Source organism: Lacerta agilis, chromosome Z (assembly GCF_009819535.1).
Source record: "Lacerta agilis isolate rLacAgi1 chromosome Z, rLacAgi1.pri, whole genome shotgun sequence".
Classification (NCBI taxonomy): Eukaryota; Metazoa; Chordata; class Lepidosauria; order Squamata; family Lacertidae; genus Lacerta; species Lacerta agilis.
The window spans coordinates 29,285,192-29,309,726 of record NC_046331.1 but is presented as its reverse complement, the minus strand read 5'-3'; the positions used below and the strand labels follow the sequence as shown (position 1 = coordinate 29,309,726).

The window sequence follows — 24,535 nt, the reverse complement described above, 5'->3', positions numbered from 1 at the left end:
CAATACTGTACTGGAGCTCCAAAACTTAAGTCCAGCTGATTAGTTCTGCACCCTTAAATATTCTAATTCTTTAAATATTGGAATGCCTTTTCTATCTCATGGTATGGGAGAATATCTACTGTAAAGATGAGTACCCAGAATTTTATTTATACTCCTAAACATTTCATTAGTTGCCCCATCTGAAATAAATACTGTCAAAATGGCAGCAGTTGATGCAGCATCACAAATGGAACCAAAACCCACCTAAGGTAGCTGCCAAACTCCAAAAAACAAAACAAAAACAAAAAACCACCAGCAGCAGAGATATGGCAGTACTTAGCATAAATGATTATTGTTACGCAACAAAATTGGCCACACCGAAATAATTGTTTAAGGAAGATCCAGTACTGGATGCAGAATAATTAACAATAAAGAGAAAACTTGCAAGGGCAATGACATCACCAGCGTGGGAGTGTTTCTCTTCTTTCCCCGTAAGCAAAAATAGCTTTGCCTTACTCGTGACAAAACAAAGTCTTGCTCAAACCTCTAATAGCCCCAAGCAGGCAATGAGCTGCAGGATCAGAGAATCATGAAGTCGCCCTCTGGACAACTGGTTTTTACCTGTGTCTCAGATCATCAGAGAATCACAAGCCCATTTCCAAAGTGGTCACCAGGGCTCAATACAGTGAAGGGGGGGGGGAAACAGCTCAGAGAGACCAGAAGCTCCATTTGACACAGGTTTTGTTGCCATAATTTAAAAAAAAACAAAACCCAAAAACCAAAAAACTGTCTAAATCTATGGTAAAGTACTGAAACTGTTGAGAGAATATATTTTAAAACTCACCCAAACAGGCTCAACACGTTTCCCCAACAGTTAATGAAGAAATGGAACTGAGCACAAAGAACAGAACTGTGATTCTTTAGCTAACTTTTACGTGGTTTAGTACAACTTTATTAAGTTCACAAACAATGAAGCATATAGTAGGACAGTACATACATTATACAATACAGTCTGGTGCACATAGGTTATCCCTCCTCCTTCACTCCTTGTTACTTCTCTATTTAATTATGATATATGTAACCAATGACCAAAAAAGTGGATACTGAAACATAATTTTGAATCGTTACTGGTACAAACTATTATTTGCCTGTGTTCACTGTGGGGAAATAATAATTTTATTATTTATATGCCGCCCATCTGACTGGGTTGCCTCAGCCACTCTGGGCATTTCCAACCTCAATTGTTAAAAAGTCAGCAATATGTTTATTTCCTTGATATCTGATGGGAGGACGTTCTACAGGGTGGGTGCGACTACCGAGAAGGCCCTCTGCCTGGTTCCCTGTAACCTCACTTCTCACAGTGAGGGAACTGCCAGAAGGTCCTCAGAGCTGGATCCCAGTGTCTGGGCTGAATGCTGGGGTGGAGACGCTCCTTCAGACTTGCTGTGGACTTTGAGACAGCAAGAACCCTGAAGCAAAGAACCCTCTTTAGGAACTGAATACAGAGCATATGTATATGGAGTGCATGTTTGTGTGTCCACAGTAAACAACAAATGTTTCTGCTAAACAAATGTTTTGTGAGGTGAGCTTAACCGCTTGACTGAAGCTTCTGTGCTGTATCTCGCACAGAATGTACCAAACAAGATGGGAGGGTTGGATGAAGCCAAACTTGGGAACATTTGGCTGTTTCTTAGGCCATGAGGTTTTGTTCTTCTCCCTCCAAGGCAGCGAGTTCCTCCAGAAGTTTCTCTTTCTCCTGCTGCAGTTCCTGCACCCTCTCTTTGTTTTTCTTCAAGCGATCCTCCAGCCACTGCATAAGAGGACCACTGATGACAGACATCTGGCTGCAGAGCTTCTTAGTGAACACTGGTGAGGAAAGAAGTAATGCAGTAACTAGTGAGATACAACCCTCTCCCTCTGCAGTGTCAGTATACCAGTAAGGATTTCCTTGGCACTCAATTAAGGCTGACTTAACAGCCTGATCCTATACGGTATTAGAAATTCTATAAGCCCTTCAAAATTTAACATCTTAGAGATACCTAACTGTGAAGGCAAGACAGGCACCAATAGCTCACAGAGCAAAGATAAACCCATCAAAAGAAAGAAGCAAGACCACTGACAAGTTTGCATTAAGGTACTCACGCTAGCATGCTGGCAAAACAAAAGGCTTGCCTCCCTGTCCTCCATGGCAAACAAGTTATCATACCTGCTATCTTGAGTAAGTAGTTACACCAAATCTTGGCTTATCAACAGTACAGACCAAATCCCAGGCATGGAAGGGGGTTAATGAAACCAGGAGCTACATAATGATAATGCACCCCTTTCAGCAAACTGTTCACATCTAAACAGAAGAGGCTTACCTACACTTTTCAAACTGTTGGTGTGGAGCAACCATCATTTAATGCAAAGCCTCTGACAATCAGGGTCTAAAGTCTGATGACTGCAAATGTTTCAAGTACCAAAATGGGTAGCATCGGTACTTTTGATCTGGAAATCCTTACCTGCACCATTGTGGATCTTGGTTATGGGATCCAGATGAGTAAGGCTAAATGGAGGAAGAGATCACACTGGTGTCAAGTCAGCACTCCCACAAAACACAAAAGTCACAGTATGTTTTCTATCAGGCTTCACAAAACAACTTCCTCAAAAAAAGGGGGGGGGGGAGAAGACTACAATCCAGGTAGTTCTTCCCTCCTGGTCACTTCATGCCAATGTCCACTTCCTGGGCCACAGTAGGTTACTTGGTTACTGGCAAGGGTCACCATATGGTTCACATGGGATTTTGAAATGCCCCCTGCTGGATCAGACCCTCTAGTCCCAGTGGCTTGATTCCCATAGTAGTCAAGCAGATGCTTCTGCAAAACCAACATTTTCATTATTTACTTAATTCAAACCCTCTTTCTTCTAGCCCAGCAGACTGCCAGGTGAGGGACAAAATACTCCTGCAGATGATGATTAACTGAATTTATATACCACCCTATACCCAGAGGTCTCAGGGCGGCTCACAGAACAAAATCAAAATATAAAACCACAAAATATATAATCAAAATAAGAACAGCAACCCAATAACCCCCCTTCCAAAAAAACCTCAATTTTAAAAGGGAATAGGATGTCAATCAAATCAACCAAAAGCCTGGCTAAAAAAGAACATTTTTGCCTGGTGCCTAAAGATGTATAATGAATGCACCAGGTGAACTTCCCTAGGGAGAGCATTCCACAAACAGAGAAGGCCTGTTCTTGTGTTGCTACCCTCCGGACTTCTCGAGGCACACAAAGAAGGGCCTCAGAAGATGATCTCAAGGTCCAGGTAGAGCACACATCCCCAAACTCAGCCCTCCAGCTGTTTTAGGACTACAATTCCCATTATCCTTGACCACTGGTCCTGTTAGCTAGGGATGATGGGAGTTGTAGTCCCAAAACAGCTGGAGGGCCAAGTTTGGGGATGCCTGAGGTAGAGGCAGTCCTTAAGGTATTGTGGTCCTGAGCTGTTTAAGGATTTATAGGTCAAAACCAGCACTTTGAATTGGACCCGGAAACTAATTGGTAGCCAGTGCAGTCGGACCAGGATCGGTGTAATGCGCTCAAACCACCTTGCTCCGGTGAACAACCTGGCTGCTGAATTCTGCACTAGCTGAAGTTTTAGAACCGTCTTCAGAGGCAGCCCTACATATAACACATTGCAGTAATCTAACCTTGAGGATACCAGAGCATAGACAACAATAGTAAGGCTATCCCTGTCCAAATAGGGACATAACTGGGCCACCAGCTGAAGCTGATGGAAGGCACTCTGGGTCACTGAGGCTACCTGAGCCACAAGCAACAGCAAAAGATCTAGGAGTACCCCCAAGGTACAAACCTGCTCCTTCAGAGGTGTAACCCCATTAAGAGCAGTCTCCCACACTGAAGGTTCGATGGGGCTGAAAAGCATTGCCCAAGCAACACCCTCTGGGAATGACCTTCCAAGTAGGACTGGAACCACCGTAAAGCGGTGTCACCCACCCCTAGTTTGGAGAGTCACTCCAGTAGTATACCATGCTCGATGGTATCAAAAGCCGCTGAGAGGTCTTGCCCCCTTTCTCCCGCCATCTGTGTCAGCTTTTGGACACCTTTGGGTCCCCCCTCTATGAAATTAGGCCAAGAGCTTCATGGAACCCTTAGGCCATGGGTAGGCAAACTAAGGCCTGGGGGCTGGATCTGGCCCAATCACTTCTAAACCCGGCCCACAGGTGGTCCGGGAATCAGTGTGTTTTTACATGAGTAGAATGTGCCCTTTTATTTAAAATGCACCTCTGGGTTATTTGTGAGGAATTCGTTCATTTCCCTCCCCTCAAAATATAGTCTGGCCCCCCCACAAGGTCTGAGGGACAGTGGACTGGCCCCCTGCTGAAAAAGTTTGCTGACCCCTGTCTTAGGTTGTATTCTGCCTACCTCTGCCATACAGTGGTACCTCTGTTTACAAACGCTTCTGGTTACAAACTCCGTTAACCCGGAAGTAGCTGCTCCTGGTTGTGAACTTTGCCCCAGGATGCAAATGGAAATCGTGCGCTAAAGGCGCGTGCACAGCGGGAGACCTCATTAGCAAAAGTGCGCCTCAGGATAAGAACGGTGTCAGTTTAAGAATTGACCTCCAGCAGGAATTAAGTTCGTAACCAGAGGTACCACTGTACTTCATGGCAAAGGAGAGCAAGTGATAAGGGTATCCAAATAAAGCAAAGAAGGGAGCCTGGCTCTCACTTTACCTGTGGATTTTCCTGTAAGCATCTTGCTCCTCTTGACACAAGATCCTGGGGAGCTCCATCATTGACTCAAGACACGCTTTCCCCATGGTGGTGTGAGGAATTATATGAACAGGAATTTCAATCCTTTCATACCTACAAGGGGAAGAATATTTGTGTTACTGTTGCATTTTTGGAGACTTGACAGCATAATTCTATGCATGCTTAGTTGGAAGTAATTTTAATTTATTAATCTGAAGTATTCGTTGGCTGTCTTTTGGGACCAAACCCTCCCAAGGCAGCTTCCACCACACATACTCACAACATAAAATCAATACAAGTTTAAAACCATAACACAGTATTAAAATGCAACAGAAAAAGAATAAGAACTTATAAAAATACAACATTCAGCCCAGTAAGAGAAGTAAACTCTAGAAGAGCACAATATACACAGCACATACACACTGTGTTAAGTGGGGCTTACTCTAGAGAAGTGTGCACACTATATCGTCCATAGAAGCCAGGTGAAAAACAGGAACTATAAAGATACAAGCAGCTGGGTGCAACAATGGAATGTCTAGGCACACTTCTTAATAACAGGAATACAAAGATGAAAGTGAATGAAATGCAGCTAAAATATTATGTTCATTTTCACACGGTCTAATCCAGGGGTAGGCAACCTAAGGCCCATGGGCCGGATGTGGCCCAATCACCTTCTCAATCCAACCCATGGACGGTCCGGGAATCAGCGTGTTTTTAATGAGTAGAATGTGTCCCTTTATTTAAAATGCATCTCTGGGCTATTTGTGGGGCACAGGAATTCGCCCCCCCCATAGTCCAGCCCACCACATGGTCTGAGGGACGCTGGACTGGCCCATAGCTGAAAAAGGTTGCTGACCCCTGGTCTAATCCTTCCCCTGCCCACCCCCCTAAGATTCTTAAGTGGGTCTCTTCTCCAGTTTTCAGAGAGTAGCTGGAAGTGGGGAAGCAGAAAAGGCTCCTCCTTTCCTTCCAGTCTGCAGTTTTAATCTGAAATATTAGGTGCAGTACTGTGCCCAGAGCTCAGAAACTGCTCATGCTAATGAAATTCCCTGTTGCAAAATGCGCCCAGAACAATGGGAATTTTGAACACTGGGCAGAAACATTAGCAATACTGGAACACTTATTCCCCTTCCCCCAGAATTGCTTAGAGATGAAGAATTGAGAATTAAAACATAGCAGCACTGCTACACATAAAAAGTAACCACTGAAGCTGAAGTTAAAAAAAAGTGAGAAAGGCTGAGTCATTGAGTTCGCCAAACCCTCCTACTTAACAGAGCACTTACTCGGAGCTCTTTTGGGCTTGAATGGACTGGAAACAGGTGAACAGAATCCGGCCAGTCTGGAATAATCAGCAGATTTATGTGAGTTAAAGAAACAGATTATCATACAACAGGGTGTTTGATTATCCAAACCCTGAAAGAGCCACACATTCAGGTGTTCTACTACTTTGGAAGCTGGGAGGGAAGAAGGAAATAAACACACTGGATGGGATTCAACTAAGTTATTCCATGCAGCAGAACTTTCCCCTCTCCCCCACCACGCCCCTGTGCTCCCTAAATATTTTCTGGATGATTGGGAGAAGCCCCATAATAGGTTTAGCACAATGAGCCAGGTGTGGGGAGGGGGAGGCTTGTTGCATGAGTGGACATAATTGAACTGGCATACATCCCATTTCACACTAAGTTTCATTCCACCCACTGCACTCCAGCCAGAGATTAAAGCTCACATTCTATTAAATGATAAAGATTCCAATGGCACCTTGAAGACTGATTGCTGCAGAAGGAACCCATTTAGGTGATATACTGCCAAGTGTGAAGTTCATTGTCCCAATGAACATACCTGGGTTTTGTTTCTTTTTAATAGTAGTTGTGGGTGCACAATAAGAATTACTGTTGCTTCCCCCTATTGCTTTTGAGCAGGGTGATTAAACCCTCCCCCTTCCTTGAAGTTGCTGTTTACTATGGGAGATAAGTGACTATTGATGTCAATACCAGTGGGGGGAGGGAGAATGTGTTCTTTTATTTCCTTCTCAGATCATTCTTGGACAACTTTGTGCATGTTGTCTTTGCATTTGTGTTCCCCTATTGTAACACCCACTGCTAAATTCCTCTAACAATTATTGTTCACTAAACCACAGCACTAGCGACCCCCCTAATCCAGATTAAGTGGCTCAGAAACGGAACTTCAGTCCATGCTTAGGTATTCCAAAGAAGACAGTCTGCCTTTCCCCAATGGACCCTCTTAGCATCTTCCCACATTTTATGCCTCTACATTTTTAAAATGGCTCAGCAACATCTGCAGACCCAAGTATGGGGAAAGCTAGGGAGCCTGGATTTGAGGGTGTGCACTCTAAGACAGTGTTCTTCAACCTTGGGTCCCCAGATGTTGTTGGACTCCAATACCCATAATCCCCAGTCAGTTTAGCCAATGGTCAAGGATGATTGGAGTTGTAGTCCACCAACATCTGGGGATCCAAGATTGAAGAACGCTGCTCTAAGACACAAAGGACCAAGTAGTTATGAAAAGTGCTGAGACCCTAATTACCTTCTCCAAGCTCATGCACTTGTTTCACTGAATTTATGTGTGTATAATCACTGGAACCAAAGTGACAAATCATAACATCAACAAATGAAAGGGAGAGACCAAGTCTACACCTCAACTCTAATTTTGTGTGCCTCAGGACTAAAATCACTCAGCTCACAAACAATGCTAAAATTATAACTACAGCAGCAATAGGTATCATGTATGAGTTCACTGCTTCAAGTATCTCCAATCCAGGGATCTTCAACCTTTTCAGACCCAAGACACACTTTTAACCCAAGAAATAGGAGACCCATTTCTTAATCTTTAATCATATATTTGCATGGTAGTAATGCTCCTGTTGTGACCTACCTTGGATTAGACCACAACTCACTAGTGAAGACCAGTGATCTAATCCAGGCTCCAGAAAGAACAGTGCATTCTTTTCAGAAAGGAACAGAGAGCAATACTGGCTACGACACAGGAATGGGTGTCATTTATTTACCTTTGTGTTTTTGTCATCATTGAAACAAGAGAAGATAAGCCCCACAAAGTCTTGGTCCATCATCTGATACATCGCTTGTGTGCAGAGGTCTGCAGGAATACAATTGGCAAAACAAATTACAAATTCTACATTCCCTGGCCTAACAGAAGCCACTGAACAGATCAAGCCAGACAAGTAAAGATCACAGGTATCCTTTTTTTCAGGAGCAGCAGAGAGCACTGGAGAAGAGATTTGTATGACATTTGAAAACTAAAGTTACCATACAATAATGTAAGCCTCTAAAAGCAAGATTACAGTCAAATCTAAGACAGTCCCTTATTTAATCATCTACTGCTGCATCTTCTGGCTCTATTTATAGATTTCGATCTTGGGACTCTTCCTCTCCCTGATTAGGGGGCAAACTGCTTTCTCCCCTTTTGCTTAAACTGCACTTTCCCCTTTTTCTCTCTGCACCCTCCTCTGAATAAAAACCGTATCTTCTCTTCTCTCAGTCTACCATTCCTCTTAGGGCCTCTCACTTTGTTATCATTTGGCACACAACAGCAAGCATTAGGTGGCCTTGAGGAGTAAGAGCAGGAAACTTCAAAGGGGAAAATGAAACAGTAACTCAAAAATAACAGTCTCCAAGGTGGACAGTGAACAGAATCCGGCCAGTCTGGAATAATCAGCAGATTTATGTGAGTTAAAGAAACAGATTATCATACAACAGGGTGTTTGATTATCCAAACCCTGAAAGAAAATTGGAGATATGAAAGGAACACTTCGTACAAAGATTACCACAATTAAGGACAAAAGTGGAAAGGACCTAACAGAAGCAGAAGACATCAAGAAGAGGTGGCAAGAATACACAGAGGAACTATACCAGAAAGATATAGAGGTCTCATACACCCCAGGTAGTGTGGTTGCTGACCTTGAGCCAGACATCCTGGAGAGTGAAGTCAAATGGGCCTTAGAAAGCCTTGCTAACAACAAGGCCAGTGGAAGTGATGATATTCCAGCTGAACTATTTAAAATCCTAAAAGATGATGCTGTTAAGGTGCTACACTCAATATGCCAACAAGTTTGGAAATCTCAGCAGTGGCCAGAGGATTGGAGAAGATCAGTTTACATCCCAATCCCAAAGAAGGGCAGTGCCAAAGAATGCTCTAACTACCGCACAATTGCACTCATTTCACACGCTAGCAAGGTTATGCTTAAAATTCTACAAGGCAGGCTTAAGCAGTACGTGGACCGAGAACTCCCAGAAGTGCAAGCTGGATTTCGAAGGGGCAGAGGAACCAGAGACCAAATTGCAAACATGCGCTGGATTATGGAGAAAGCTAGAGAGTTCCAGAAAAACATCTACTTCTGCTTCATTGACTACGCAAAAGCATTTGACTGTGTCGACCACAGCAAACTATGGAAAGTTCTTAAAGAAATGGGAGTGCCGGATCACCTCATCTGTCTCCTGAGAAATCTCTATTTGGGACAAGAAGCTACAGTTAGAACTGGATATGGAATAACTGATTGGTTCAAAATTGGGAAAGGAGTACGACAAGGCTGTATATTGTCCCCCTGCTTATTTAACTTATATGCAGAATTCATCATGAGAAAGGCTGGGCTGGATGAATCCCAAACCGGAATTAAGATTGCCGGAAAAAATATCAACAACCTCAGATATGCTGATGATACAACCTTGACGGCAGAAAGTGAGGAGGAATTGAAGAACCTTTTAATGAGGGTGAAAGAGGAAAGCGCAAAATATGGTCTGAAGCTCAACATCAAAAAAACTAAGATCATGGCCACTGGTCCCATCACCTCCTGGCAAATAGAAGGGGAAGAAATGGAGGCAGTGAGAGATTTCACTTTCTTGGGTTCCATGATCACTGCAGATGGTGACAGCAGTCACGAAATTAGAAGACGCCTGCTTCTTGGGAGAAAAGCAATGACAAACCTAGACAGCATCTTAAAAAGCAAAGACATCACCTTGCCAACAAAGGTCCGTATAGTTAAAGCTATGGTTTTCCCAGTAGTAATGTACGGAAGTGAGAGCTGGACCATCAAGAAGGCTGATCGCCGAAGAATTGATGCTTTTGAATTATGGTGCTGGAGGAGACTCTTGAAAGTCCCATGGACTGCAAGAAGATCAAACCTATCCATTCTCAAGGAAATCGGCCCTGAGTGCTCACTAGAAGGACAGATCCTGAAGTTGAGGCTCCAGTACTTTGGCCACCTCATGAGAAGAGAAGACTCCCTGGAAAAGACCCTGATGTTGGGAAAGATGGAGGGCACAAGGAGAAGGGGACGACAAAGGATGAGATGGTTGGACAGTATTCTCGAAGCTACTAACATGAGTTTGGCCAAACTGCGGGAGGCAGTGAAGGATAGGCGTGCCTGGCGTGCTCTGGTCCATGGGGTCACGAAGAGTCGGACACGACTGAACGACTGAACAACAACAACAAGGTGGACAGTGGTAAATCAGGAATAGAAGGTCACACCTAGCTGATATGGTTTGTAGGCCAAGCTAAAAATGCAACTTTGCTGAAAGCTACCTGTTGCCATAGTACTATGTATGCACATAGGAACATGTTTTTATTAACCAATGAACCTGTACACATGTGCCGATCACACTTCAAGTACCCAATGCATATTCATAACATATTGTGTTTCAAGTAAAACTTTGTAGGGAAACCATATAAATACGAGCCTTATGCCTTAAATGGTGAGGTTTTTTATTTTATTTTTTGGTGGGGACACACACACGAGTTTTTTCTGCATTTATTTCTTCCCATGTCAGGTAAAAAAAGGGCCATGTGTGTGCTTTGCAAACAGAAGGTCTTGGGTTCAATCTCCAGCACCACCATGTTGGTCTGGGGAGTCACTGCCAGTCAAGTGGGGACAAATATTGAGCTAAGTGATTAGTGGTCTGACTTGGCATAAGACGGCTTCCTATGTTTCTTTAATGGAGCAAAAGAAGTGCAGTCATCCCCAAAAGTCTATTTTAATCAGCAAAGATTCTTTGCCAGGAGCATTCAGCTCATACAAGTCCCTCCTGGTGAGAAAATGAAGGCTCCACCTGTTACAAGATCTTATGCTTACATTAAATTCTCTCTCTCTCTCTCTCATATACATACATACAAAATCTTTCAGGTATCTCACCCCCTTAAAAAGTGGCCCACCCCAAGTCAGCATATATTGGATGATGGACACACGCCTTACCCAGAAGAAAACTCTTACCTACGTGTGATGGCCAAACTGTTATGTGGGGATGAGAATGATACCAGCCGACAACTCTTGTAGGCTGTCCTGTTAACTTAGCCAATCTGTGTGTTAGTTAAGGTTTCTCCAAAAATTAAAAATAACTCCCAACTGCAAACCTAGTCATGCATTTAAAAATACACATGTTCTTACATTTGCCAATCTCAAACACACACACACACTATTATTATGAAATGCTTTTTCAGAACAGCAAAGGAAAAAAGCAGAGAACTATGAGCAGGACATTTCCCTTCTAGGCCATCACTTGCAAAGTGATTTAAGTCACTTCCCCAAAATCTCATGCCCTTTGAGGGCTACCTGCCTTGAAAATACTCAAGTGTTACTACCCCATAATTTCTGTAAAAGGATATCTCTGCTTCTGTTGAAGCAGCTGAGAGCTGCTCTGGGGAAATCTCCACACGATCTTTTCTCTTATCTGACCGGTGTAGAATGATCACGGAGTGAATATGAACTATCCGGCTAGCACCAACCTGTGGAGAAATGAAGAAAGACACATGAAGCACAACATTGCACATGCTTACTTGGGCATGCATCCCACTGTATTAAACGGAGCTCACTCCAGGTTGATGTGCATGCAATGGCAGCAGCAACACAATAAGAGTGTGATTCCAGGATAGGCTAAGCCTCACTGAAAAACCCTTCTTCATTCTTACATCTTGCATACATGCAAGATCATTTAAGCAGGGATTTCTGAAAACTTGCTTTCAAACTGAGCAGAGCTGCCTTTACATCCCTCCAGATACCCTTTGCAAAGAACCTGACTGTCCAAAGCCATCCAAGAAAGCGATTTCCTTCCCTGGTACAGATCTGTCCGACCTAAGCTCTTCCAAGGAGACCTTGCTCCATGATCAGAAGATTTTAAAATCTGTGTTGGTGACAACACAGAAGCAGGTTTTGTTGGTAATTGCACCCACCACTGGAATGCCCTCCCTTGAGTAATTTTGAGAGACGATAATAAACTTTAAACACTTCTGAACACCTATGTTTGCTCAAGATTTCCAAATTCTTTGTTTTGTTCACTACTCAGCTTTATTTGTTAACACCGTTACATTTTTATCTAGTTTTTTAGGAAATTTTATTTAATGTTGCTGTATTTCTATTGTTTTTATGAAAACTTCTCATAGGTTTTTATTATATTAAGCAGACAAAAGTTTTAATGAAGAAAATATATTGAAGACAGGAGCCCAGACTCATGTGGGATAAAGTTTAGCAGAGAGATACCTTGGCCGCTGTATGCCTAGACACTATGTGTTTCCATCTAGGAGTGTTGCACCTGACTCCAGATGCCAGGCTGCAGTTACTCAGAGCACACATGAAGAGATGCTACTCTTTATCAATTCACATGCTCTCTAACTGAGAGCCCTGGCATAAAAGAGCAACATTGCTGCAGGTCCCTGTTGAAACTTGCTACATGAGACATGCAGTTGCAATCTAGGAGAGCAACAATAACAACGGATGCAGCCAATAGTCAATCCTGGAGCTCCTTCCCACAACAATGGAGCAGAAGAAAAAAAAGACTTTAAGGATGCAACTCTTTGCAGAGGTACTTGAGAAAATGTTCAGTGTTGCCCAGTACTACCTAATTACCGGTACAAACAAATATTAAGTGGGTCAAGCTATGAAAATATTTCTAAAGTCATACTGTCAGTTCCTCCTAGTGCTGCATTATTTAGTTGGTCAGACTCATTAGCTTACATCATTCCTGACGATTGGCCATACTGGGTGAGATGATGGGAACTAGGAGAACAATACTTGTTAGGCCCCAGGTTCCCCACCCTGGGTGAAAACATTCTGAATGATTAAAAGTTATACAAAGTAATCAAGAGGCTTTTTAAAAGCACTTTTAGAAATGTACTTGAAAAACCTGCAGAGAGCAAATCTCAATTCAAGAGAGAAATCCCTTTCCTGCGGGTGAGAGAAATGGGGAAAGAGTGCACCTTTTCTAAACATGAAACTTGCTTCAGAACACGCACATGACATCTTAAAATAAATATGCTTTTATTCTTTAGAACTCTGGGCCATATTTAATCCTGATTCATGAGGCAATGTATTTATAAAATTATTTCTTAACACAAATTCTATTAAAACTGGCAGGTGGCAAGATCCATCTTAAAAAGCAATTCACACCCAGGATGTGTGGTTTTTTAAATTATGCCCACTATAATATACAGAAATATAATCTGAAAACAAAAAGGGCATGCTTTCGTCCTCATAAATATGGTTTTCACACATATACAAATTTAATCACTAGACTGTCTGTAACAACTCAATTTATTACAGTAATTGGGTTAAATCTGCAAATTTGTGTAGAGCTAAGGGGTTGCATCTGGTGCTAATCCTGCTCAAAGCAGACCCATTAGAAGCAGAACTGGGTAACTCAGATCCATTAATTTCAATGGGTTTACCTTGAATAAGACTAACACTGGATACAACCCATTGTTTCTCTCCTCACATGTCAGACTTTCTTGCACCAACAGTCTTTTGGGAAGAGGCTGTTTTTTTTTAGGAAAGGTCCATTGCTGTGCTGCTTTTATTATAATTATTTATTTCAAAAAATTCACACACTGCTTGATTGTGAAAAACAAAAACAAAAAACACCTCAAAGTGGTTTACAAAAAGATAAAACAATAAAATCGAGGGGGGGGGGTCACAACCATACTTTAAAACATACATAATTATAATACTAACACAGATTAAAATCACCTCAGCTTTCTAAGAATCTGGGTAGGCATGTCTACGTAACAATGCTTTAGGAGGTGCAGAAAAGAGTACAGCAATGGCACCTGGTTAATCTCAATAGGCAAGAAGTTCCAAAGTGCAGGAACTACCACACTACAGGGTTGCGATTTTACGAAGGGGAATTTCATAGCACCTGCCGCAGTGTTTTCTGTATGTTTTAATGTAGATAAATTGATCTTAATTCTATTAATGCTTCATTATTAGTATTATTTTAAAGATCTCCCTATGCTTTCAGCTCTTCTAATTTTTTTCCTGCAAGCCGCTCTGGGGAGGAGTGATAGAGATAAACATTATGATCAACCGTCACTGTGAAAGTCAGTGGGGCCGACTCCCTCACTGACAGGTGAGGGTTACAGCTGCGGCCTGTAACGGATCCGCCTAGAAGGTAAGCGCCCTGCACCCAGCAGGACTTCCAAGCCATCCCCGGCTCCCTTGGTCCCTCCCCCGCAGGATTCCCCGGCAGCAGCAGGCCCGCTCCTTACCTCGCCAATGCAGAGGCCCATGACCTCCTCTTGCTCAGTGCTCAGCGCGTGGACCATGCAGACGAGGAAGGCGTCGGCCTCCAGGTGCGCCGCCTGCAACGCCATCGCCGGCCGCTTCGCTCTTCTTCTCCGCTCCTCGTCTCCCCTCTTAGAGGGGAGGCCGGGGATCACTCAGCCGGTAGCAGCACATGAGATTCTTTTTGTTTCTCACGGCTGTGGGTCCAAACCCAACGTTAGGCGTTGCAGGGGGGTCGGACTACATGACCCTCAGGGCCACTTCCAAGCTTCGGAGTCTAGGGCGAAAGCGGTTAGGAAAGCAGTTCTGCAGTCCTGAGCATCCCTTCCGCCTAGGCCTCTGGCGAGAGGGAGATAGTGTTTCCTGGACAACGCCGACTTCCTGTCCGTCCGTTGAAGTGTCCGGGTAAGCCCGCGCAAGGAGCGTTGTTTGGTTCCGCTGGCGTCGCTGGCCCAGGTCGGTTCCGCCCGAAGGGGGGCGTCGGCGTCGGGCAGAGCTGCACGCCTGCGGGGCTGAGGGGCTGAAGCGGGAGGGAGAGGGAGACCCGCCGAGTGCAGGGCGGAGAAGCTCCACTTTGGCGGCCAGGTAGCTCCCGGCTACTCCTAGAGCGGGACGAGGCATGCCTCGCCAGGGAAGCGGTGTGGGGTGCTAGATCTTTCTGCGTGCAAATCAGGGCAGTTTCCTTACCGCTAGAGTGAGGAAACTGTTGCCATGGAGACTCCCCCGGGATAGTGGGGGTGGGTGGAAGAGAGAAAGAGGAGGGGGAGAAACTTTGGGTATGCTGGGATAGGGAAGTGGCCAAGCTCCCTTTGCTGGCAGAAATTCAACAGGCGTAGCTCCTCCACTGCACTAGGTAAAGCTGGACCTGTAGAGCTTCTGCCTGTCTCGTACTGATGATGTTCAGAGCTTCTTTCAATGGGGAAGGGGGGAGAAGAAGGTGATGAACGCAGGAAGGAACTGACTGGCAACCTAGAGAGTGCAGACGAATACGTTCTCTTTTCAGCTGATACTCCTGCTAGATCAACCAAGCTACTTTCCTGTGGGTTTTTTTTTTTTTGTGGCACGCGAAAACTCAAGAGGTGTAGCTTCTAGGATAGTGCTGCAGCGACGAGCGAAGATTTGCCTGTTGGATTTCTGTCTGCTAAGGTGTAAGAGCTCTGCCGGTGGAAATCCAAGTGGGATATTCCAAAGGGGCCGTTTCCCCAGAAGACCTCACTCTTGACATTGCATTGGGAATATGTCATTGATTTCTGTTGTTACTTACACATCTGGTCTGAGTCCAGGAAGCTTAACCTCAACAAAGATACACAAGTCCTTCTTCCTGGTCTTATACTGCTTAGAAAGAGGCCTTTCTAGGTGGAGGTTCTTTGGGCCAGAAACTGCCTACTGTTTCCGTTACATTGAAACTCCTCAAAATCAGGAGCAAGGACTGGGGGTTTCTTAATTTTGCACATTTAAGTTGACCGTGATTTTAGCAACTTGTAGGAAGGAGTAGTGAAAAGCAAGTGTTTCGTTCTTCATGTTGTTCCTTTCATTAAGCAGTTGTTTTGATATGACTTGCAATAATCAACTGCTTTGTGGAAACTACAGTCTCCTTTGGTTGCTGATTTTCTGTGTAGTTCAGGTTTATTACCACCCTTCCACCCCACCAATTGCATTCCTGTTTGTCTTGTAAAAGGTACTTTCAGTGGCATCTATTTTGCAATAGCTGTACAAGGCCACACCTCTTAGCATGCTGGTAACCTGATAAGCAGTTGGTTAGAGGGTGATGAAGGAGAAACTCCGTTGTCAAAAGCTCAGCTTTGGAACAGAGGCTTAAAATACAAGGCATCATCATAGATCAGGTAGTCACTTCTTGACCCAGAGAGGTTACTGTTGTTTTATCTTCTAGGCAGTAATGTCTCCTGCTGGTCTTTTATTTACTAAGTTTCTGTTTCCTCTGACAAGCAGGATTCGGCAGATAAGGGAAAATGCTGGGGAAATTAGTGACTGTTTCCAGTTCTGGGGGTGGCTGCCTGTCTTTGTAACAGATATTATGATTGCTTGTAGGAGTGAAAGAGCACTGTGAGGATCACAACGGGTTGCGTACTCTGGTGGCACAGTTACAACATTGGCCACCCTCTCACAACACCTTTGCTGTGCACAAACAGACTTTTAAGCCATATTCTCTTCATATGAAAATTGTTCACTTTAGGGGCTAATATTAATAGAACTTGCAACAAGGCAGGCCGAGCCCTGTGATTCAATCTACATGGACAGAAAACTTATTTGGAGGGGGGGAAACCCCAGGTGTAGGGGGAGGGGAAAACCCACCAGTCTTGGCCATGGTCTCCTCTCTGAGTCAAAGTGGAACATAGTCCCATGACGAGATAAGAGTACTTTGTTCTGTTAGGAAAGTTTGCTGCAGAAACGAAACCTTGGTTACTTATATCACTAAAGAAAACTCTGGGCTTTTCAGTACTGTAAGTGGGTCCCAGCTGGCTCTGATAGCATCTTGATCCCATGTCAACTTTTGGGACGGGCGTGCTTCTGTCAATACAGTTTGCGTGTTTCTTCCAGTTTGGAAGCCCTCTTCCGCAACAAAGGTGTGCGCTGACTCTTAGTCTGTGTGTGCTTTGAGCCCCCTACAGTACATGGTATGCTTAGCAGTTTGATTCCAAGGATACCTGTGGAGTGCTGGAGGAATTATACTGGCTGTGTCATTTGGGGGGGGGGAAAGCCTCCTGCTTCAATCTTCTTCATGCATCTTTTGCAATGATGTGGCTGTGGATACAAATTTCTCAAGAGCTGGTGCCAAAGTAGTTAACCACATCACCACATCCTCCGTTTATACTCCCAGCATGTTAGCATGTGAACCTGACTTTGTCCTCCTTTCAGCTTACAGCAGACGTAGCCAGCATGGGGTCCCCCAGATGCTAATTGGACTACTGCTTCCATCATCCCTGACCACTGGCCATGCTGGCTGGAGCTGACAGGAAGTTGGAGTCCAACAATGTATAAAAACACCCTTCTGGATCTGGCTGATGACTAGTAGCCGTTGATAGTTTTATCCCTCCATGAATTTGTCTAATCCTCTTAAAGTCACCCATGTTGGTGGCCATCATTGCATCTGGAGAGCAACGCCATGTTGGTTACCCCTGGCTTAAGACATCATTGTAGTTAGGTGCTTAATTATCTGGAAAAGAAGTGCTCCTGCTGTGCTTCAGAAAAACTAAGTTCTTTTGTCCTCTTAATCTGTTGTCTTTCCTTTCACACTGTCTCTTGCCGCACTTCCCACACTTTTGAGGAGTGATTCCCCACACACATATCGTGAGTTGTGATAAGCACCTGTGCATTCTCCAGTCTTCACAGTGTCCATCATGACCAACATGTGAAAAAGATGAAGTTCTATCTTCTGGGTGCTATTCTAATTTTTCTTCCTCTCCCACTCTATCAGTGTCACCCTTTTTATACAAAGCTTTGCCCCTGTACAAGGGTTTTAGCTTGTCGTACCATGGATTCTGTGGTGAGTTGCCAAGTGGAATAGACTTTCCCTGCTGAAATAATGTTCATCTTCCTATGCCAGTGCTTGACAACTCGATTAAAATAGGGAAAGGGGAACTTCTAGTACTCAGGGTTGGTGGGACTCAGCCAATTTGCTCCTCACAATTTCCATAGTTTTGCACTCCTAGCTTCTCCAGTACTTGCAGTATTTTGAGCAAGAGCAAAGGAGAGAACTGGCAGGGGTTGTACTTCCTCTTAACTTCCAGGTTTTGTGGAGGAAACTGACCCAAGTTTGGATGTTGTGGAGGGAGGTCCTCCCCTCCATTCCTAGAAGATGCTACAGATTGGAATGGAGAATTGAGTGAAAGAAGAAAACAGAGGAACCAAAATGGAAAAAAGAGACTGGAAAGCAAATGGATAGATATGGATTTGTATCAGTTTAGTGGGCTAAGTCATCTGCAAACCACATTCCATGAACAGGCCACTAGTTGCTGACAGCTGTGCAGCATGAATCCTCAGCACTATGGCCAACTTGGATGACAGCAGGTCCCATTAAACAGCTCCAAGTTCATGATTCTGTAGCACATTTCATCCAAAAAGATTGCTGTGAGTCTTTCAAGCGGGCTGTATTTTCCCTAAAGAATCTCCCGAGGCCCCAGGGTCATGCAGGTCCTTGGCATTTCCAGATAGGACTCAGAAAAGCCTGTAACCATGGGGAGCTACTGGCATCTTGTGTTGCCTGGGTCTGAGGACCGTCATAATACAAAACATCTTGGGCGGGGGGCGGCTCCATTTTGGCGAGGGTGGGTGCTTTCAGGATTTGATCCAGATAGACCTATGGTCTGACTTCAGATAGACAAACAAGGCAGCTTCCTGTTTTACTGTGCAGCTGTACATTTCCAGCATTCCCCGCCTTCTCTTAATAATAATAATAATAATAATAACAACAACAACAACAACAATGCTTCACAAAGTTCAGGGAAGTTGCATTCCACCTGGCTGCCATGCACTGTGCTGGGTCTTTTCGGGACTAACAGTTCATCCCATGTCTTTGTTCAGAGACAAAGGGGACCATGTGTAGAATGGGAGCCAAGGGAGGGCCTTCCTAGGAAGAGAAACAGGGCATGGCAGAAGGAGAGGAAGGTGGTGATGCCCGAGCCCCACCAGTCCGCCTCTGGGTGCGGCGCATAGGCGTCTACTGTGATGAGAACCAGAAAACATGGCTGGTGGCATCAGAAGAGGTAAGCAGGAATACTCTCCGCACCCTTTTGCTTTGGTGTTTTGGTTTTAGCCTTTTAGCAACAGCTCATGGTTCTCTCTCCCCAACCCCCCTTTTTTGGTTGCTTCTCCCCCCAGGAGGCAGATACAGTGAAAGCCCGGATCAGGAGAGTCCGGGTCCCCCTGGGTCAGGCTTTGTGCCCCAGCCATCTCCCTGCATCCCAGCTGCCCCACATGTGGCAGCTTTCTGAGGGACAGCAGTACCGGGACAGTAACTCTCGCATCTGGAACATTGAACACCATTTAATGGTAAGGTTCCAGACAGGGAAAAAAGACACAAGATGCTTAGCTGTGACTCCAGCACTGATGAGCCAGAATCTTATTGGGATGCACTGAATGTTTTATTTTGTCTCGTGCAGATCATGGGAGTGGAAGAGCTGCTGCTGAAACTCCTCCCAAGTGATTAAATCTGGTGAGCTCTGCTGTTTTCCCACTCTCAGTCTCCCGCGCCCCCTTCCTCCTTTCTCTTTACTTTTTGCACTCACAGCGGTTCTTTTAATGCTGGTTTTTGTCTTTCAGGAGCTGTGTGACTCTAGGATGGTCTCCCTGTTTTGTTTTTTATGTGGTAACTCCCAGCACTAAAAAGCCGCTGCCTCTGTGGTGGAGCATGGCAGGCAGCTCTCTTGGCAGATTAGGACAGGCAGTGAAGAAGAGTGCCGTGGCCAGTTGAAATAACAGGGGGAGTTCTAGGTAGGCAGGATGGAACACACACCCCTCCCCCCCCCCGCTGCCCTCCACTGGAAATACAGTCAGGGCACCGATTTCTGGGCATTGCTGGGGTCTGCAACAAGGCACGGTGATTGCCATTGTGTTCTCTCTGTGTTTAGTTTCCTGGAAGCGGCTGGGAAGCCACTACAAGATGCTGAACCAATTGCTGGGGTGCAAAAGCAGAAGAGGGCTATTGTGCTCATGTCCTGCTTGTGAGCTTCCCGGAAGGCATTTGTTTGACCGCGGTCACTGTGGGGCTTGGTAGGCCTTTGGCAGGGCTCTTACTGTGGGGTGGGATGAACATTGTTCTGACCCAGCAAGTGGCTTGTGCCTTCTTGCTGAGTTAATTTGGTCTGAAAAGCCGCCTCGCTGTCCAGCAGTTCGTTGCTCTACTAATCCAGGAGGGAGGGAGCCTGTGGCGGTCTTCAGCTTCCATCATCTCCAGCCAGCATGGCCAGTGGTCAGGGATGATGGAAGTTGTAGCGCAGCAACATCTTTGGAGGGCCACAGATTCCCCACCTTTGTACTAATCTGCTGCAGCGTTGCCAGAAGTTACACCACCCCTTTCATGCTATGCAAGACATTGACTCAGAGGGGAGAACCCTGTCTCAACAAGCATCGTCAGTGCTTACTTGGTGATCTCTCCCCCTGCCCCCTGGTGGTTCTTCAGGGGGCCTTCTATTCCAAGCTGCTGCTCATAGAGGGACCTTGGAAATGTTCTAGTGATCTAGTCCAACCTATTCTCAGTGCAGAATCCACACTGAAAAGGATGCATCTATAGTCCTGTCACTCTAGAAATGGCAGGGGTGGGTAGGGAGGAACCTGGACTGAGGAATAAATAGACCAACAAAGCAATCATAGGTGTTTCTTGTCCCATCTTGTCCCATCTTTGACAGAATTTTGGGGGACGTGGGAGGGCACGAGACATTGTATTCCACACTGGTTTGCTTGATTGGGCAGAGACCATTTTTCAGAGGTCTCTGGGACTAGAGCTGTAGATGCACTTGAAAGGGATCAGTCCTTGCTGTGCAGGAAAAGCGGGCCTTGCCAGTGGGCAGGATTATTAGGAAATGCCTTGCTAGCTCACTCCCTCAGTTCTTAACTACAGTTTATTTTCCTTTTCTTTTAGTTCCACAGACATGGCTCAGAAAGACCCCTGCCAGAAATATGCCTGTGAAATCCAGAAATGCTTGCAAGGTATGTTGCATTGCTTTGGGTTTGTTTCATTTAAAAAGAAAAACTATTAAAATGATTATACCTGGGATAGGGAACTTGTGACCTTCCAGATGTTGCTGAACTCCCATAATTTCTGACCATTGGGCTATGCTGCCGGGTCACAGCATCCAGCAGGTTGCAGATTTCCCATCCCTGCCTTTTCTGGGTCTTCAAGCCATTCAGTAAGATAATAGTCTGAAATTGCAAAAATTAATCGGCAGTAAGAAAATAAAATGGTACAAAACCAATAGAAGTTAGGTAAAGGGACACCTGACCGTTGGGTCCAGTCACGGACGACTCTGGGGTCATGTCGTTCATCTCGCTCTATAGGCCCAGGGAGCCGGCGTACAGCTTCCGGGTCATGTGGCCGGCATGACTAAGCCGCTTCTGGCAAACCAGAGCAGCGCACGGAAACGCCGTTTACCTTCCCACCAGAGCGGTACCTATTTATCTACTTCCACTTTGACATGCTTTAGTGACTGTTAAAAACTCAAGTGAATGGGACAAGCCCAACATGGTACTCATGGGGCACCACCAGGGAGAATGTTCTCTCTCTGATTGCTACCTATATTATCTCTGTAATATTGCTGTAAACTGGCTGGCAGCAGTTCTCCAGGGTCTCTGACAGGCAGAGGCATTTTTGCAAACTGGCGATGCCAGGGATTGAACCTGAGATCTTCTGTATGTGCTGCACAGTCTCTCCAAGTTATCTTCCAAGCCAACTACTAAAGGCAAAATGTTTTTGAAACAGAAAGAATGAACATCCCTCTTATGTTTTTGTTCTGAAATGTGCTGGTTTTGAAGTAAGTGACCAGCGGTCTCTGAAATAAAAGCTACTTTCAAGTTTAAGGCTAGTCTCTGTTCACAAAGACCTGGACCCAGCCAGTAACTCTGAGCTTGTGGAGAAAGAAAATGTCTTTTTTTTATTCCAACACTTCCCATTGGGAACCTTTTGTAACAACCTTAGTGGTCTGTAGGTGTACAATTGTAGAAGAAGGTTCTGAAGTCCTAAGCTGTGCTTGCATGGGACAGTGATGTTCTGTGAGCATTGAGAGGGCAATTGGTAGGACTGTTATAATGAATTTTAACCTTTCATTTGAATTGGGATACAGTCCTACTAGTTGTGTCTTAGTAATCAAAAGAAAGACTAACTTGGAAAAGATGTTACAGGCTGCAGGGTTTTTTCATCTTACCATGTACTGAAACATGTTTTAACCTGTTCCCCTGCTCTTTTGGTTGTTATTGTTTTACATAAATACCCAGCCTAAAAAAGAATTTTGGGGCTCTCAAAAGCTTGTTTTTTTCTGGGTGGTGACACTTCACTTGGTCCTCATAAAAAGTGTTGCGTTTGGATTCTTTCAAATTACTTGGTGTGCAACCCTAGGCAGTGTGTATGGAGGTCCTGGGCTGCCCAGATAGCAAGACCCTGCTCTTGGCCTCACTTATGTGGTCCGAAGGAAAGCAGAGCAATATGTTTGGCACCATCCTGGCTGCAGGAGTTGCTGGAAGGAGGGACACAAGGCGCTATCCAGCCATCTTAGGGACTCCTGAAGATATATCACAAAGCAGCAGAGGTTTAGGATCAGAGTTTTCCTTCTCCTAGGTGGGCTGCCTCCCCAGGTTGATGAGCCCCATCTGCCCCTCTACAGCATAGGCAGAAACCGCTTTCTTGACTATGGGACCCACTATTTGTCTCATCCACTCAATCCGCTGGAGCCTGTCTCTGCATGCAGGGGAAAGTCCCTAACTCACTGAGGGCTTGAGACCCATTAGCTACCCTCACCTGGTTTAGCCGGCCAATAGAACTGGTAGCAGGCTGTGGCTGCTGTTGCATGCTGACAGCTTCTAGGAGTCACAGGTACTAGCCCTCCCCTAATACTTTTGTCATTCCACACGAAGGTGCTTTAGGTGGGAAATTGAATAGCAGAGACCTCACTTTTATATGTACAGGTAAATGTGAAATGTGAGGAATGTCTTCAGTAGCAGGTGGAGGGAGTGGCCTAAGGTGACCATATCCTCTTAAAATGTGGCTTTCTGTCCAGGAACTCTCACATGCCTGTTTTGCAGCTTGCTCACTATTTGCTCTGCTTCCTGTCCCCTGCACCCCCCACAGCCAACAACTACTTGGAATCAAAATGTGAAGCCGTTCTCCAGGAGATGAGAAGATGTTGTGCCCGCTTTCCCAAGGGCAGATCCATCTCCTGCTCAGGGTTTGAGTTGCAGGAAAAAGAGAAAGTGAAGCAGGTATCGTCTTCCCACGGATTTCAAGCCCCCAAACCCTGAGGATGCACTGACCTCTGGGGGAGTGGAAGACATTCCTGCAAACTTCGTTGCTGCGCAATACCTCATCTGCACCGCTTGCATTGACACGAGGTGCAAGGCAGCTCCTCTTTTGGACATTCTCAGAAGCCAGAAAACAATGGCCCGTCTGTTAAGGGTAGAGCTGCTAGTTGTTTTACTATCAAAACGTGTCAGTACTGTAGCCTTATTGTGGATTAGATTGGAATAGAATTAACTTGATGTGTAAATGTTCAACGTCATCTACTTTTATTATCAGGAGTAGCAATATTTCACTGCAAAGTGAAGTCCAAGCAGCCTTTATGCTGAAATCTTAAGTTTTTAAAACAATCTTGTTAGACACAGAATAACATCCTTAAGATGCAGAAACTGTACTCCCGTGAAGTCAGCACTTCCCAGTCTTTCAGAAGTTGTCCTTGTCGTGCTCCTGCATTTTGCTGTGCAGTTGTATGAAGTGTTGGCAACTAAAGCTCCAGCGAACTTGGGCTTATCCTCTTTTTGGCTGGGCAATAGTTAGGTTACCTGCGTGCCTCTGTTTCCTCATCTGCAAAACAGGACATACCACTTCTTCTTTTGGACTGTAGATTTAGTAGCACTCAAATCCAATTGCACAATGCTTAATTATGTGAATGCTGTTGTGGAAGCAGCTGATTTCAGGGATAGCTATAGAGTGGTGTGTTCTCCCCCTCCGCCTTTGCAAAGCAATAGTCACTTTCTGGAAAACCAGAGTGGTGGAAGAGGTATTTTTAAAATCCCCCACTCTGCAACTTGTGTGAGCAAAGCCTCATTTCAATTGGAATGTGGTTGTAGCACCTCTTTCCCCCCAGCTGAGACCCTCCTGAACACATCCCAGAGGATTTTGACCATCCTGTTACTATTCTGTGTTCAATCTAGTACCTCCCAGTGTTGAAGTAATTTCAAGACCACTGCAATGTTCTGTGTGTGTCATAAGCAGGCATAACCAAAACCAGTGGAACAATCTGTGTTGGAAATATTTAACTTTAATGCTGCAAAAATAAAATAAAATAAACTATCTGAACATACTTTCAGAACTGTAAGAATGGTTTTTAAGACGTATGGCCTACATCTCTCGCTTGTCTTGCCTTTCCTAGGCTGCAATCCTATACAGTGGTACCTCGGGTTACAAACGCTTCGGGTTACAAACTCCGCTAACCCAGAAGTAGCACCTCGGGTTGCAAACTTCACCCAAGGATGAGAACAGAAATTGCGTGGTGGTGGCAGTGGGAGGCCCCGTTAGTGAAACCGCGCCTCGGGTTAAGAACAGTTTCAGGTTAAG

At 44.9% G+C, this 24,535-nt stretch overlaps 3 protein-coding genes across 5 annotated transcripts; 2 read left to right on the top strand and 1 right to left on the bottom strand.

Moving 5' to 3' along the window:
• Nucleotides 1-1,630: 1,630 nt before the first annotated feature.
• On the bottom strand, nucleotides 1,631-14,530 carry BRCC3 (BRCA1/BRCA2-containing complex subunit 3). The gene is made up of 8 exons (XM_033137193.1): nucleotides 14,241-14,530; nucleotides 11,370-11,489; nucleotides 10,978-11,065; nucleotides 7,762-7,850; nucleotides 6,020-6,075; nucleotides 4,719-4,850; nucleotides 2,481-2,524; nucleotides 1,631-1,845 (listed from the first exon to the last, which is right to left on the bottom strand). Exons 1-8 carry the CDS (start codon nucleotides 14,343-14,345, stop codon nucleotides 1,670-1,672), a joined length of 810 nt encoding a protein of 269 aa, XP_032993084.1. The 5' UTR covers nucleotides 14,346-14,530; the 3' UTR covers nucleotides 1,631-1,669.
• Nucleotides 14,531-14,774: 244 nt separating this feature from the next.
• CMC4 (C-X9-C motif containing 4) lies at nucleotides 14,775-24,282 on the top strand. 3 transcript variants are annotated; one of them, XM_033137198.1, is made up of 3 exons: nucleotides 14,775-14,841; nucleotides 20,855-20,922; nucleotides 23,054-24,282. In XM_033137198.1, exons 2-3 carry the CDS (start codon nucleotides 20,865-20,867, stop codon nucleotides 23,221-23,223), a joined length of 228 nt encoding a protein of 75 aa, XP_032993089.1. In that variant the 5' UTR covers nucleotides 14,775-14,841; nucleotides 20,855-20,864; the 3' UTR covers nucleotides 23,224-24,282. The 3 variants fall into 3 exon arrangements, with proteins under 3 accessions (XP_032993089.1, XP_032993086.1, XP_032993087.1); XM_033137195.1 differs by lacking the exon at nucleotides 14,775-14,841 and adding an exon at nucleotides 16,018-16,100; XM_033137196.1 differs by lacking the exon at nucleotides 14,775-14,841 and adding an exon at nucleotides 19,632-19,707.
• MTCP1 (mature T cell proliferation 1) lies at nucleotides 16,018-19,649 on the top strand. Its single transcript, XM_033137194.1, has 5 exons — nucleotides 16,018-16,100; nucleotides 18,799-18,980; nucleotides 19,096-19,266; nucleotides 19,377-19,429; nucleotides 19,537-19,649. Exons 2-4 carry the CDS (start codon nucleotides 18,864-18,866, stop codon nucleotides 19,422-19,424), a joined length of 336 nt encoding a protein of 111 aa, XP_032993085.1. The 5' UTR covers nucleotides 16,018-16,100; nucleotides 18,799-18,863; the 3' UTR covers nucleotides 19,425-19,429; nucleotides 19,537-19,649.
• Nucleotides 24,283-24,535: the final 253 nt, after the last annotated feature.